Consider the following 16,119-nt stretch of genomic DNA (forward strand, 5'->3'; position numbering starts at 1 on the left):
TAGCTGTCACGTTGACTATCTTTTTGGCTATTGTACTATATAAAAAAAAGACATGTGGTGCCGCTGCACCACGTCGTATGCGTAATATTGCATTGCAAACCAAAAATTTTTCATGTTCTTTCTTCTTTTTGTCCATTTTTTTGCTTAGCTGCGGTTTTTATTCGATTTGGTTTGTTTTTTCGCTGATTTCATGCTTTTGTCTGACGCTCGCTTTTGTTTACAAACGATACGCTGTTCCGCCAGAGTGTCAAAAAAAATAAATAAATATAAATATGATATAGCTAAATAAAGTGCCATAGTGTCGCGCTGCAGACGATAAGGAATGAGTAATAAATTATGTCGAAAATCAACTCGTATAGATCAAAATAGAGTGAACAAAAATGTTCATAAAACTTTGATTAACTCAATGGGAAAAAGTGGTTGGTGAATGAGATCATCGTTAATTGCTGTAGCATAAATTCAATTCACAACTTTATCAGTTAATATTTCAGCCAAAGCTCTCGCTTTGATTCCAGCTCTTCGAACTAGATCCTTTCGCAAATTCCTGCTCGTTCTCTTTTTTTGTAATTTGCGCTCTTGCAATTTATCATCCCCTTTTTGAGCAGCCAAAAGCCTACCCTCATTTATGACAAAACTATGCTGAAATTTCGCCGTCGCAATATGTCAAACTCACCCCCCCTTAATGTCTGATCCCAAAATCCAAGGCAGCTGCTAGACACACCCCTGGATGGGAGAGAGAGAGAGGGTTGATTTCGATGTGGGCCGCAATAATTGCATAGTTATAGTATTTAGATTATAAAATAAATGTATTTTCATTGGACTTGGCCTTAATGCTAATGCTAAATACGATTTATAAGTATAAATGCGCGTTCGACTTAAATCATTAAGAAATGCTACGCTTCCGTTTTCTTTTCTTGTTCGCCAAATGAATTTGCTGCGTAGTTCTTTGTTGTTGTTGTCTTTTTGCTTAGCTTAAGATTCGAGAAATCATATTGAGAATAGAACTCACACTCTAAAATAAATATATATGTATGTGTGTGTGTGTGTGTGGGAGTGTGTGCGTATGAGTGTGTGGTGAGCTGCGTTGAGTGAGTTCTTAAAAGTATAATATTTATAATTATGCATAATTAAGCATAATTTGGAATTGAGTATGCGTAATGTTGATCAGGTTTACACATAGCACATTAAATTGCATAATTCATGACTGGCAATTTAATAATGGTTACATTTTCAATTGAAATCAATTACAATTTTAGGTTAGAAGTACAGTTGTGCTTAAGGATAACCTTGAGATATCCTCTTCCTTCTATTACATGCTTCAAATTGAACTTATTAATATTCACAATATTACATTTATCAAATGCTTTCTGTGTACAATATAATTATAAACTTTTTCTTTGCAGTCTCTTTTAGTGTTTTTCTTTCGTTTCGCGTTTTTGTTTCCGTATGAATAATGCTTTTAAAACGTAGTCTTTTCTGTTCGTTAAAGTTAATTAAATGCAAATGCAAAAAAAGTAATTAATTATGCTTAATGCTTGTTCATTCAAAAATTAATCGGTATCTATACCGATTTATATAGTATAGTCTATACATATATAGAGAGAATACTTAATCCCTGCAAAATTGAAAATCTTATATAGAAAATGAAATCTTCTGCTGGTCTGCGAGGTTCATCCTAGGCTACAGAATTTCAAGTACAGCGGCAACTTAAGCTAATGAGTAAGAAATTTGTATTGGATTGGATTTGATTGAATTGTTAATTGAAGTGAATTGAATTGGCTTTTGTAATTGGTCTCGATAAGTCTTTTTAGATTTCCGCCTGCTGGCCAACGACCGTGAAATAGCTCGTTATCTTGCGATTAGTCTTCGTCTTTCCAGTGCTCGACACGGCGTCCGATGTGGAGCCGCTCTGACGTGCATTCTCCTTCTCCGGCGTGATCTCCTCATCGTCATCAGGCTTAGCGGGCTCCACTTGCATCGACACCGTCACCGAAACCTGTGCCATGCCCACGCTCGTCTCTCTGCCTGCACCAGCATCAGCAGCCAACTCTGTAATATTCACTTTGCCCTCGGCGTTCACTTCCTTTGATTCCTCGGCAATTTCGGGCAACGTGCTCAGACTGCGCTTGAGTTCATCCAACAGTTTCTCCTGCTCGGCAATCTTCTCCTGCAACTTCTCCCGACGCGGACGACGTGTCTCCGGTTTTTCCTTGACCTCCTCAGTCGCTGGCTCCTCCACCTTTGGCTCACTTGAAGCCTTGCCGCCATGCTCGCGTTGCTGATGACGCTGCAGATTGACGCGCGAAGAGTAACCACGTTGGCAGGCGTTGCAGCTGAAGGGTTTCTCACCTAAAAGATGTTGAAGATTAGAAAGAGTTAGGGAAACTATCAAAGATTGCAGCACTTACCCGTATGTCGGCGCATGTGAACGCGCATATCGATCTTGCGGGAGAAACGTTTGTCGCAGAGCTCGCATTGAATGGGCTTATCGCCCAGATGGGTGCGTCGATGAACGACGAGATTCTGTCGAGCACGAAACGCTTTGCCGCACAGATCGCAGCTGTAGGGCTTCTCGCCCGTGTGGACACGCACATGAATGGCCAGATCCGAGCTGCGCACGAATCCCTTGCCACAGCGATCGCACTTGTAGCGTCGGTCGTTCTTGTGGTGACGCATGTGCAGCGACATATCCTGCTTGGTAGCCAGCGGACGATCGCAGAGCTCACACTTGAATGCCTTTTCGGTGCGATGGCGCAACTGATGCTCGGCAAGACGCATTTTCAGGCGAAACGCGCGTCCACACTCGCCACAGACGTGTGGCTTCTCGCCTGTGTGCAGGCGCAGATGATCCTGCAGCCGGGAGAAACGTTGAAAGGTTTTGCTGCAGAAGTTGCAGGTGTGTATGGTGCCGCCATTGCGCTGCGATTCCTCCGATGATTCACGCTTAATCGATGGCGTGCCATGACTGTCGTCTGTGGAGCTATTGTGCGGTGTCTCCACATCAGAATCGCTGTCTTTATCATCTTCTTCATCGTCGTCCCCGTCGTCGTCATCTTCTTCGTCCTTTACATCGACGACATAGTCGACAAAAGCGCGGGACTTGCGCGGACGACGTGGTTCCAATTCCTCTTTGATCTCTGGCTGCAACTCCTTCGCTAGCTTTTCCAGCTGATTTTCTGGCTGTTTCTCGGACTGCTTTTCCTGCTGCTCTTCTTGTTTCTCTTCCTGCTTCTCTTCCTGATTCTTTTCCTGATTCTCTTCCCGCTTCTCTTCCTTTTCCGGTGTCTTCTCTGGCTGCACTGCCTTCTGCACCTTGCGTCCTCGCTTGCGTTTGCTTTCCGGCTGCTCTTCCTCCACTTCCTCCTCTGGCTTTGGTTGCTCTTTCTTCTTGCGCTTGCGTCCGCGCTGTTTGCCCACCGAGGGCAACTTGATGATCATTTTGTTAACCTTAGGATTGCGCTCTGCCGCTATCTCCGCCACCATGGCGGATATCATTGCGAGATCATCTTTGTCCGCTGCCTCCTTCTCGGGCGGCGGCGTCTCCGGCAGCTCCAGTGGTTGCAATGAACTACCCACTTCGCATGGTATGCTCACCATAGGTTCGCTAGGTTCACGTTTCGGCACCAACAGCTTGAAGATGCCATGCTCCTTGCCCAGATGCAGTTGCAGCTCCTTGCTTAGCTTGAACTGCTCACTGCAGCTGGCGCAGCGCAGTTGCTGCTTGGACGTCTCCTCCGTTAGCCAAAGTTGAGCACAACACTTCAAGTCGGTCAATTTGATGTCATCGTTGAGTTCCAATGGCGGCTCCAGCTTTATTTGCTCATCACCTGGCGGTGTGGCTTTAACCTGCTGATTGTGGGTTTTGTGCCAATGCTGGGAGAGGGACTCGGCATCGCCGTAGAGCAGCGAGCAGCTGACGCAGCTAAAAATGAAGCGATGCGCCTTCTCATCCGCGTGTATTTGGGCGATTACGATGGGTGTGGGAACAGCAGCAGGAGAGGGAACAGCAGGTGTAATAGAAGTTTGAACAGCAGTTGCAGTAGGAGTGGGCACACCTCCTGTACTAGGAGTGGGAACAACAGCTGTAGGAGGAGTGGGAACAGCAGATGTACTAGGAGTGGGAACAACAGCTGTGGCAGGTGATGGAATAGTAGCTGCGATTGTGGGGAGAACAGTTACAGGAGAGGGTACAGCACCTGTGGTGGGAACAGTTACTGCAGCTGGAGAGGAAACAGCTACAGGGACGGGAATAGTTGTGGCAGCAGGAACAGTATCAGCGACAGCGACGCTTGCGCCGACGCTGACGCAGGCGCTGTTTGTGTTTTTGCGTTTGTTTTTATTTCGCTGATTTTTGTTGTTGTTTTTATTTGTGCTGCCGGGTGGCCGCCCACGCGGCTTTCGCGTCGCTGGCTGCGGCGCTGGCTGCGGCGCCTGCTGCTGCTGCTGCTTCTGTTGTTGTTGCTGTTGTTTTTGTTTGTGTTTTTGTTCTTGCTGCTGTTGCTTTTGTTTCTGCTGCGTCGCAGTCGCAGTCACGTCTTTACCGTTACTGACCTGCGACTTTGCAGCTGCGGCAGCGGCCTTCAAATCATCCAAGCGTATGCGCTGCGCTTCCAACTCAGCCTCATCCTCACTATCAATTTGCAGCACAACATCATCATCGTCGGCATCACCGAGCAAAATGTCGTCTTCTTCTTCAATATCTAGTTCAGACTCAGAGTCCTCATCGGATTCGTCCGTGTCGTCTGTTGCGCAGCGCAGCGACGCAGCTGCGGCTACTCCATTATGCTGTGCCTTTTTTGTTGTTGCTGCGCCGTTGCTGCCTCTGCTGCGGCTGCTTGTGTTTGTGCTGCTGCTGCCTAGCTTAAGCATTGTCGGCATCGGCACATTTGTCATTTTTAGCATGTCACACACTGCGGCCAATTTGTTGTATTCGTTTTGTGTAAATTAATTGCAGCTTTTTTTCGTTTTAAATATAATTATAATTATTGTTGCTTTGGGAGCACAAACTACGCGCACCACTTAGACTACTACAACAAAACTAAATCCACTGACGCCGCTGGCAGATTTTTTTAATGCTCTTGCGCGCTCTCTCTCTCTCTGTCACACGCACACTCTCCCTCAGTCTCTCGCGCTGTGACTCTTTTGTTCTTTGAGCGTGCTAGTATTGCCAGAGTGCGTTCGTGTGAACTTGGTTCACCAACTAGTGCTGCCAGATGTCAACAAATGAGATCATTATTGCCAGACCTGTTGAGATCTTTACAGTGTGCGACAGGGTGGCAACGTAACAACAAAGTAACGCACAAAACAAGTTATTCGTGCCGTTAACAGAATCGTGCAAAATGTGATCGAACTGCTGATTGAAAAGTTGTTAACAGTTTCGCGCCTTATAGCTAATCGATATGTGTTGGCTGATGATCTGCTGATTTGGATGATAATCTAAATGTAAACAGTTTTAAACGTGCTGCAGCTGATGTTTTTTGACGCGCCTAATGCGATTTTGATAGATATCTGACTGTTGTTCAGCCTTTTTTTGGCAAGCAAACCAAAGGCATTTTGCTTATGCGACTCACGCGCTCAATTGGCACGTTTTAAGTGCGGCCTCCAGTGCATTATATTATTTTTTTTCGCTTTGCGCGTCTCTTGCTGTTCTTGCTCTTTCTTTGCTACTTCGTGGCTAACCGTTATGCCTCCCCGCAAAACACACACAAAAACACATATACATATAAAATAACGGCCTATGTGGTGGAAACGTTTTCGCTACTGTTTTTTGCGTTTTTTTATTTATCAAACTTACGCCATGTGTACATTGTTTGGCCGCATTTCGTTACGGCGGGCAACATGTGCAAAAGTCAATTTGAAAATTGCCGCACTGCCAGCCACAGCAGTGCCGAGAACCCCCGTTCCTCGCTCTTCGCTTCCGGCGCCCACTCAAAGCGACGCCCCAATACTCTAAACTGGCTGCTGGCAACTGGTACTTTGTGGTCCACTTTTCATTGTACTGCCGGCGCCGTCGTTGACGCTGCCACCGCCTCCGTCTCTGTCTCTCCGCCTACGCTGCCATTGAAGCCACACGCACATAAACAACATGCGACGCAACCCCCACATGCCTCCTTCTCCTGCTTCTCTAGCTCTACACTAGGCGCCCGCCTATTGTTGCAAGTTGTTTATATTGTTTTTAATAACATTCAACGCCGTGGCAACATGTGCATTGTGCATTGCATAAATTACGCTGACGTTTTTGCCCATGCGGCAAATATACTTATTTAAGTTAAATGAACAGCCAAATAATATACATTTAGCTAATAGTTGGCCCACGTCTACGTCCGTAATTAATTGCATGTCTAATAGTGGCAAACAATCAACTTTAAGCTGCAAGTTTAGCATAACGTCAAATTCTCAATACATATCCTCATAAAAATTGGGTTCAATAAATATGGAAACTAGTGGCTTTAATAAAATTTATCAAAAAAATATATGTATATATATAATATGTAACTTTTTTAAACTGCAGACTTTTGTTTGGCTTTAAACTGGTATTACTTACTTATGTTACCTTAAAGGTAACAATTCCCCAATTAAAAACTTACATATGTGTTTAGACTTTCAACTTTAAACAAGAAACAGCAAATAGAGTTCTAAAAAGGTAAATCCAAAGAGTTAAGCTTGGAAACACAATAAAATAATTATTATAATTTAAATATTAAGCAATAACTTAAATTGTTAATGGGTATTCAATTTTTTGACAAATTTTGTATTCGCCTCTTTCTTACATTTTAAGGAATTAAATAACACATTCAAGTCTGTGTCATTAGAATTTCTATTAAGATACTCAACTTTGAGTTTGTTAGCCTTGTCACCTTCAGGGGATTTCCCCACTACGACTTCCTTACCTAATCTAATATATCATATATATCCTTAATAGAGACATCTAGTTAATTAGAGGTTACCTGGCAGCTCATCTGCTTTGTTATCATTCATACGGCAAATGATAATCGCTGTTACCTTTTCGAAATAGCTAACAAAATATTAAGAACATTAGGTAGCTAAATATTTGGTCATTTTTATCATAAAGTTAAATTAAGTTTTCGTTTTCGTGTTCGTTTTTCCTCTTCCTGGGTTTTCTCATTTTTCGCCGAACGCAGGAACGAAGAACGCTTTGTGCGGGAGTTGGACGAGTGTCTTTATGGCGAAATGCGAAATGTGAAATAAAGGCACGGGAAATGAAATATTTGCGAACAAATAGACACACTTATTACATTTTCGTCCTGGCAGCAGCATCAGCTTCTGCTGCCAGTTTCTATTCGTGTTCTTGTTCCTGTTCCTGTTGTTGTTAATATTGTTGTTGGATGCTTTTGGCGCGTGTTCGCCTCGACTTCAGTCTCCAACACAATGTCTTCATGTTCATCTCTTCTCTGTTTTGTCCCTTTTTATTGTTGTTGTGCCTTTAACTGACATGCCGCAATTTTTCTTCATTTTTTGCCTGCCCCACACGAACATCGCCGGCAGCATCCTGGCATCCTGGCAGGCCCTAAGATCCCCGAGATGGATGGGTTACTTTCCCAATAATTTAGCAGTTAGTTTTAATGCGCTACTACGGAAACAAACAAACAGCAGCAATGTTATGACTTGACAACTAGTGAGTTAAATTAACGAATACTTACGACAGCTGACAAGTTGAGTGAGCGAACTTGACGAGATGTCAAGGGACTTTGCCATTTTGGGAAAGAGCATTCTCTAGTCGTTTAGCATGTGCCGGAATACATTTTTCATGTTTCCATCGTCGAAACACATTGCAATTTGGCCATAACATGCGTTTTGGGTAGACTCTTAAAAATATTTGCATGTCCTCGTACCTGAAACAAGTTTAATTAGTTAAGCGACCACAGCTCAACGAACCCTTGCTCAGCAGACGCATTAAACAGTGCGGCGGCTTTGCGATCCTTTGACATGGCTCAGACTCCAAAGGGTGAAGGCATAGGTCGCAGTTAACGTCTCCAGACACATTGCCTGACAACCACAACTTCAAATCTAAAGTTTGCAGCATTGTTTTTCCTCTTTCGGGGATAGGTAACTCCTGGCAGTAGTCATCATAATGTTTCAAGGCCGCTCCCCGTTTTGGGAGCCACATACATTGGGGAGAAATTTAAACGGCAATTTGGTGCCGTGTTTACCAACCCCAAGGACACAGCACAAAGGACGAGCATCCCAAAAACTGTGGCCTGTGGAGTTTTCTTTTTGCTTCATCTCCTTCAGCAGGTTGGGGGCAGACGGTAGACGGCAGTAGGTAGACGGGAGCAGGCATCAACTGCTTACGTGCCTGGCAAGCATCAGAGACCGAAGACATCCTTCCGTATAACTGAGTCTCCCCTTGAATATTTGTTATACCCGGCAAAAGGGTATAATGGTTTTATAAAACTCGACAATTTAAATAAAAGTAAATCTTATACGAAATATTAATAACTTCTTCATAAACAACAACAATTGATTATCATTAAAGTCAGTTTCTAATGTGCAAGCTAAGTTGTAGTTAGTTATCGCTCGATTAAATTTATAGTCCACATAAAACCAATTCAGTTTTCTGACTGTCTCTGATTTAACAGGATGATAAACAATATTTTTATGTGAAGTATTAAAACCAGTCCTGTGCTTCAGTTGTTTATCAGTTGTTTTTTAATTTGAAAATAAGATTTTTTTATTTCGGCGTTGTTCAGTAAATATTTGCTTGAGGCGTAGACTGTTGTTAATGCTGTTGCTATCTACTATCATGTAAAGGTCCTGAAGCTTGAGCTAGCAGCTGACTATCCTATCATATTCGTTATTATATTCAAATCTTAATCGTAGTCATAGTTACCTGGTATTTCACAGTCGCATACACTTACCTTTAGTGTGCTTGTTATTCTTGAACTGCTGCTGCTGCTTTTGCTGCTTACTGCTGGCGGGCATGTCGCCATCGTCCTGGGCACGTCATTTTTTGGCCGCCATCGTTTGCTTTCATTTCTGCCTTCGCTTCGTATATTTTTTTTTGTTGGTCGCTTCGGTGGTTTTGGCGCCCAAATCCAATGCCAGGCATTTTTGTCCGACCCGGGCACAGCCCCCAACATAAAGTGTGTTTAACTTTTTTCGTGAACGCCCCAATATCCTTGGCCTGCCTTAGGTTATGCTTCTTGTTGTTGCCACTAAGCTCCTGCTGCTTCCAGCTTCATTGCCAGCTCCAGCTCCAGTTCAGCTTGTAGTCGTTGCCCTCGTTTGTTGTCGTAGTTGTAGTATTTTTGGCATCCTCCCATGACCTTTAGCATATTGACTAGTGAGGCTTTCGGTGTCCATTTTGCTTTTGGCTTATCACTTGCGGCGCATACTTTATGCTCCACGCACTTACACAGCATTCTCCTCTTCGTCCCTTCCCCATTGTGTCCGTGTCGTCGTCGCTCTTTTCATATTCCTTTTACTGCTGCACTTCATTTTATTGTGGTGCTAAGCTGCGCTTGGGGAATTGAAATGCGTATGTCCTTTTGGGGGCTTATGGCCGCGCAGACAGTTCATCAAATGATGCTGCTAAGTGGCACGCCTCTTCTCTCATAATTTAATATACAATTCAACGCTCCAAACAGTTGTTTATATTTAATTCGTCTTTAACCTAAGACAGCCATCGCTTTAAGCTGACTACGATAACTGTCAGATTATCGATAAACCCTGTCTCTCACTCTGTTAACATTATGCAAAGCGAAAGTGTTGCCAGCCTGTCGAGAAAACAAGTTGTCTGCTAGCTCATTCTGCAGCAATTAACAAAAGTCAATTGAAAATTATATAAAAGCTTAAGTCTTTGCTTAGCTGTTTGCTTAACAAAGTCAAAGCCGTATCTACATATGGTTAAACAATACAGCTTATCCCCACCCCTTTCCCCGTACTACTCTGACAAATGACAATGAGTTTCCATTTTGTCTACCGCCCCCAGACAAAAAAAAGTGTAGCCAAGTGCATCATCAATTTAATTTCGTAAGCTTACAAAGCGTTGCATAAAAAATGAAGGTCCGTTCGTTCATGTGGGTGTGAAAACGCTCCTGGTGCCGCCCCCGGGCGCCCGCACTGAATTTAAATCCATACACAAAAGGGTGTGAAACGAAGCGTTCACCATTTTCGTATGTTCATTCTCAACAAAGACCACGCAGCATGCGGCTAATCTTGAAAATCGTGTTGCACGTCTCTAAAACGCTTGCCGCATCAACAGTTTTTCCACTGACTCACCTCACAGCGCACAGGGTGTGCCACTTGGGGGGCCTTGGGCACAGGGTATTTCCCCTTCCCAGTTCAGATTGCTACTAGCCAATTGCAATAAAAATTTTGTTGCCTACTTTTAAGGGTTGGACGCAGCTTGCACATTTCCGGCGCACCGGGCGGAAGTTTTAGTGGCTTTTAACAAAACGTTGCGACATTTGAGCATAAAAATTTCATTAATGTGCGCCACACAACCCCCAAAACTAGAGAAAGCAATAGAGATGGGGAGCTTTTTTTTGCCTGTTATCCCAAAGGTACAAGAGAGAATTGATTTGGTAATTTCAATTGTTTTTGCCCATTTTACTGGGGAGTGTTAGACAACATTGTACAGCTACTTTTAAAGTTCATGCAATTCCATTAAGCTGATTACAATTTGTACTTTTGTTTCATTGTAGATCGTGCGAATCACAGCGATGCCACCATCGAGGTCTGCCGTCATTGTCCGCCGGATTACGAGGCCGAATCGCTGCCCTCGTACACAATTGTCTCTGGTCTGCCAACCTATGATGACGCACTCGAGGAGTTCCGCAAGGCAGGCATTATCCTAACTCCAGCCATTGTGCCGGTCATCAAGATCTTTGAGCATGTGAACAACGAAGCCGGCGGCGCTAAGGAACCAGCTGTGGCCTACAGTCTGGTGGAGACGACACCAGCAGCAGCTGCCGCCATCGCGAATGGTGATGCCAACGCGGACAACATTTCGCTGACCTCCATCACCTGCAATTGCGGTGGCGGTGGCACCTCGCCCACCACCTCGCTGCCCAGCTACAGTGCAGCGACAGCGGCTGCTATGGCCTCGCAGATCATTGAGCTGTCGCCGGAGCATCTGGCCTCGCTCTCCCAGAAGCGCCTCTCGCTACAGATCTCATTCAACAATTCGCTGCGTCGTCGCTCTCGCTCTACGCTGCGTAATCATTTGCTGCGCTCGCGCGCTGTGGGGAACACTGTTGGGCTGGGACCAATTGAGCCAACAAACCTTGCTGCCCCAACAGCCGCAGCAACAACAACAACGGCAGCAGCTGGTGTGGCATCGAGTGCTGCTCCTGCGAGCCGAGATTGCCATGTGCTGCCGCCCATACATCGATCGTCGTCGACGCTGTCGCTGTCCAATGAACGACAACTGCTGGATCAGCGCTTGAGGCATTTGCATCATCGCGGCTCCTTGTACTGAGGACTCACGTTCCAAATGCAATTTCCTCAAATTTCAATTACTTAACTGTTAGTTATAAGCGACATCAACAAAAACAACACAAACTGCTCTATACCATAATAAAGTGTTTATGTAAATGTTCAAACTTTCAATTTGCAACTTCTTGAAGCATTTCAACGCCCGAAAGTAGGCAACCGTTTTGACATAGGGAAAGATAAAGAGAGAAGGAAAGGGAGAAATATGTTCCCAGTTACAATCTCTTGGCTATTTCGCTTAGTTCGACACTTTCTTAATTTGGGGACAGATTACAGTCTCTAAAATTACATTACAATATTTCATCTTGAAGACAGCACATGTCGCATATGTTGACAATTTCGCCAAGTTGGGTTAGTTTGGGTTAGTTTTCAACGTGAAGAAGCCTTTGAAATTGCACTGAAAGTTGACTATCAAACTAAAGTTTCGAATACTTTACAGTTGAGAAGGGGTTGAATAAAATTGTGTTCTCTTTTCATATTTATCTGCTGATTTCGCTGATTTTGTTAATGCATTTATTTTAGGTAATTTTTCATAAAAAAAATAAACATTTAGTAAACAATCATATTTTTTCGTTATAGAATCATTGAAGGCGATTAAAGTTCAGGATGTACAAAAATTAAACAACTTTATGACAATTGTTCTGTTTTAAAATATTTCAATGAAATAACTGGTTTTATTTTTTAAATCGTCTAAGAATATAATATAATAGTTTAATTTCGATTATGCTATTTTTACTAATGAGGAAATTTTCACAACTTAGCATTAAAAGGTGCATTGAAAACACTCTAGATTTTCTTATCGTAGTTATACTGTTCTGAATTTCACATTCACCTCCGTGCAAAGGAATTTGGGAAATGATTGCGAAATCGCAATTGGGAACTGAGGAAATAACAACATGAAAACTTTTGGGTTGCCACTCGTCATGGCAACGAAGTTGTCCGCTTGTTTATGAACTCCTCGCCGGCGGCATTGTTGTCGTCTCCCTGAGTTTGTTGCAAACGATGAGCGGAACAACACGCACTGGATTGGTGCCCACGCCAAAGCGGCATATCAAATATGTGAAAAAGGTAAGTGATGAATGAGGATGGAGGACGCCATTATTAGACAACTGGAAGCAGCTAATCCAGCTTGGTTTGCCCGCAGCGCAAGCATCTTTATGCGGATGATACGCGTATGCCGTTGAAATTTGAGGCGACTCCCAATGCCGCTCTCGCTGCGTCCCTTTGGTGGTCTGTTTAATCCCTTTGCCAAGGGCTGCTCGGTGCTGTGCAATCATCCGGCACCGTCAGGCGTCAAGGATGTCATCAATCAGCTGAAGACATCGCTGGCTATCGAGGGCAAAAGCCCCGTGCAAACGGGCGCAAAAGATAAGCAGCAACAACGTGAGGAGCAACTGCAACCACATGAGGCAGACAACATACCAGAGGATCTATTCCGACGCTATGCGGAAACCGACTCTCGACCAATGACACCCACGCCCACAGTCACGAGCATTCATACGAGAACGAGTGCTGGCTCCTTTTTATCGTCGCTGCATTACTCCTGAGTGGGGCAAGCATGAGAACATCCAACGCAAGAAAATAATCTTGGATCTGCGACGTTCGCACTCGCAGGAGACGCTCTACTGGAAGCCCAGCTCAGAGCTGACGCAAAGTGGCATCGATGAGGGTAAAAAACCCAAGAGCGCCGGAGCCAACGAGGAGAAAAAACCGCGTCGTCAGCAATCCAACGAACAGCGGCCCAAATCCTCGCTGGCAACCGCTAATCTGACATCCAGCATGGATCCACATGCCGATCTGGAGGCAAAGGCGCCCAAAACATGCATCAATGAGCATGACATGAGCGACGAGGATGCCCGCCGCGGAAAGAAACGCAAGAAGCTCAAGCCCGCAACAGGTGAGTGGAGAAGGAGCACTAAAATTAGCTGGCAATAATCCCTTATTCCCATATAGCCACCACTACTTTCCATTTGAGTGAGGATCCGGAAACACAGGTGGCTGCTCTGGGACCCGATTCTCTAAACGCTAGCACGCGTCCCAGCTTGATACCCAATGCCATCAGTTTGCTACCGAAGGATAAACGAGAGACGGAAAAGGAGCCCATTCTCCTCAAGGGAAGCTTTCTCACTGAGGAAGCATTTCAGGCGCTGAAAACAGATCTCACCGTGGACCTCATCGAAAACACCTTTGGTCGCTACGTAAGCATCAAAGTGATTAACTTTTCTTCTTATGTATTTCCTTGACTGTTTCTACAGCTGAATCGCGCGCTGCGTGAAGCCATCAAGTATATGCCCAAAACTGTGGTGCAGAGCAAGCCTGTCGAGGAGCCGGATAAGACAACGTCTAGCAGCTCGAGCTCCAAGATGCCACGCAAGTTCTCCAAGTCAGCTACGCGCTTCGATGTACCCATGGATCTCTCCATGCTCAAAAGTTTGTATCGCAATTAAATGTCGCATAACGACTGCAATTTAAGCCTCTAAATCTTCACAGACATGACACCCTGGAATTATCTGAGCAAATATGTGTGGGTGTCGCAGCAGCGCAAGCAACTCTATAAGCGTGTGTTCCTCAAGTACTTAAGTCGCTGCGAGGAGCCAGAGAGCGAATTGGCTCTGGGCAACGATGAAGTACCGCTTGTGGAGTATAAGGAACGCACTATGGTGTGGCGCAGCTTGCCTCAAGCACTGGAGGATGTCCTGGAGTTCCATGGCACCGCTACCAATGTGCAGAATACGCTCAGCCACTTGGGCTACGAGACAGACGTTTGTGGCGAATTAGATTTTCGTGTCTGGTGTGGCATTGTTTCTTTTGCAGAGCGTTTGGCACTAACAAATGCTGCTTGCAGCGACGATGACTCTTGCGATGAGCTCGAAAAGTCTGATTTCAATAGCATGGAGCAGTTGATAGAACAGTTCGAAGTTCCCGAAATGTTGCGTGAAATCTTTCGAATTATACGTATTACACATAAAATTAAATTTTGAAATGTGCGCGTACGATAACACTCACACTTGAAAACTTATCGATAGCACACTGCTTTTTGCCATTCACCCAAACACGTAAATGCACCAAACAGCTGTTGCGCCCCTATGCTAAAAGTATCGATACGCTTGTATACCTCACGCAGCGAGTCTTGTTTGCATTTTGATAAAAGAAAAAATTTGCTCTAATTAAATTAAAAAATTCTGTTAAATGGCGACGCTTGAAGATAAATTATTGGGTGAAAAACTGCAGTACTACTGCAGCAGCAGCGAGGAAGAGGATAATGGTGACGATGGTGATGACGACGGCGCTGGCAGCTCCCGCAAAGGAGGCGGCGGGGGACTGACAATCAATACCGATCGAAATGCAGCACCCGCAGGAGGATTTATTTCGCAGGGCTCGACGAATACGGGTCCCAAAGGTGTGGTCAAGGATTGGCAGCGTTACAAGCAATTGGAAACGGAGAAACGCGAAGAGACCGAACGTCAGCGTATGGAGCTAGCCAAAAAGCTGAGTATGAACGCAACCACATCTGCCGAGGATGAGGAACGCAAGCGTCAAGAAGAGCTCGATGCGGAGTTCGCGGAACTGATGAGTGAGGATTTTCTTCAGCAATATCAGAAGCAACGCATGGCTGAAATGTTGCGACAAACGGGGCACAATCAGCAGTTTGGTAAGGTGGAACAACTGTCCACACACGAGGAGTTTCTCTCTTGCGTGGAGAAGGAGAGCAAGCACACCACCATTATCATACATATCTATGAGCGTGGCCAGTCCGCCTGCTCCACGCTCAACAACTGCCTGGACACCTTAGCCAGCGAATATCCGTCCATTAAGTTTGCCAAAATCTGCAGCTCTGTGGCTGGGATGAGTCGTGACTTCCGCACCAAAGGACTGCCCGCTTTGTTGGTCTATAAAGCGCAGGCGTTGATCGGCAACTTTGTGCGTCTCACCGATGATCTGAGCGATGACTTCTATGCCTCCGATGTAGAAAGTTTCCTCATCGAGAATGGCATCATAGTGGATAAGGCCTTGTACAACTAAACACAAATATTATATAGCATATAATATAGTATAAGCTGACCAAAAGATGTGTTCCCTCACAAGTCTCAAAATTTCAATTCGTTTTGCAATTTAGTTATTTATTTTTCCCATTCAGTAATTACTTACAATATATGTATGATTCTCTTGAAATCTTGTATACAGTTTTACTTCTTTCTTTCATTTATTTTTTTATATGTGCAACTTTTGCTATTAATGAGAAAAGAAATTATACAGAGAGAATGTCAATTTATTTTCTTTTTTATACACATTCGATATACATACATATATATATTTAAAAAAAAAGTGAAAAGCCAATTTGTTTTGTTTAAAAATATTTGAAAAATGTATTCGAAAAGCCTTCGCAGCATGAATGAATGAATGGATTACAATCTCTATATATGGAACAGATGCTGGTTATTCCTTTCGCATCTTAATCATAATCATAATATACAACATAAGATTTATAATATATTTATTTTTTGTTTGTTTAAGGGCTAATGAATGTACTTCACTCGAAATCGTACTATGTAAGATTTATACATATACAATATATATGTAGTATATATATACCTATCAATATATTTATATTTCTATATAGCTTATAGCCTAACATAAACGGGCAATATATAATATATAAAA

At 44.0% G+C, this 16,119-nt stretch overlaps 4 protein-coding genes and 1 long non-coding RNA gene across 8 annotated transcripts in view; 3 read left to right on the top strand and 2 right to left on the bottom strand.

Annotated features, from left to right (window-relative positions):
• Positions 1 to 11,567, top strand: part of LOC132791259 (uncharacterized) — a 40,048-nt gene extending 28,481 nt beyond the window's left edge. For 3 of the 4 annotated variants that reach the window (XM_060800107.1, XM_060800108.1, XM_060800106.1), the window contains one exon: positions 10,668 to 11,563. In XM_060800107.1, the coding sequence (XP_060656090.1) occupies positions 10,668 to 11,443 (776 nt within the window). In that variant the 3' untranslated portion in view covers positions 11,444 to 11,563. Of the gene's footprint in view, positions 1 to 10,667 lie in introns of all 4 variants that reach the window. The other variant, XM_060800109.1, reaches the window with a different exon arrangement.
• On the bottom strand, positions 792 to 5,119 carry LOC132790137 (zinc finger and BTB domain-containing protein 17). Its single transcript, XM_060798580.1, has 2 exons — positions 2,409 to 5,119; positions 792 to 2,349 (listed from the first exon to the last, which is right to left on the bottom strand). Exons 1-2 carry the CDS (start codon positions 4,900 to 4,902, stop codon positions 1,808 to 1,810), a joined length of 3,036 nt encoding a protein of 1,011 aa, XP_060654563.1. The 5' UTR covers positions 4,903 to 5,119; the 3' UTR covers positions 792 to 1,807.
• LOC132792906 (uncharacterized) lies at positions 6,708 to 9,661 on the bottom strand. Its single transcript, XR_009633050.1, has 3 exons — positions 8,880 to 9,661; positions 7,662 to 8,367; positions 6,708 to 7,591 (listed from the first exon to the last, which is right to left on the bottom strand). It is a non-coding gene; the product is annotated as an uncharacterized LOC132792906 (long non-coding RNA).
• An 892-nt stretch (positions 11,568 to 12,459) lies between the features above and the next one.
• LOC132788709 (uncharacterized) lies at positions 12,460 to 14,458 on the top strand. Its single transcript, XM_060796235.1, is given in 7 exon segments — positions 12,460 to 12,525; positions 12,602 to 12,655; positions 12,657 to 12,977; positions 12,979 to 13,354; positions 13,411 to 13,655; positions 13,713 to 13,887; positions 13,948 to 14,458. Coding segments are annotated over 7 exon segments (1,728 nt in total). The 3' UTR covers positions 14,439 to 14,458.
• An 86-nt stretch (positions 14,459 to 14,544) lies between these two features.
• LOC132788710 (phosducin-like protein) lies at positions 14,545 to 16,090 on the top strand. The gene has a single exon (XM_060796236.1). The coding sequence runs from the start codon at positions 14,647 to 14,649 to the stop codon at positions 15,478 to 15,480; it is 834 nt and encodes a 277-aa protein (XP_060652219.1). The 5' UTR covers positions 14,545 to 14,646; the 3' UTR covers positions 15,481 to 16,090.
• Positions 16,091 to 16,119: the final 29 nt, after the last annotated feature.

This window comes from Drosophila nasuta, chromosome 3 (genome assembly GCF_023558535.2).
Source record: "Drosophila nasuta strain 15112-1781.00 chromosome 3, ASM2355853v1, whole genome shotgun sequence".
Classification (NCBI taxonomy): Eukaryota; Metazoa; Arthropoda; class Insecta; order Diptera; family Drosophilidae; genus Drosophila; species Drosophila nasuta.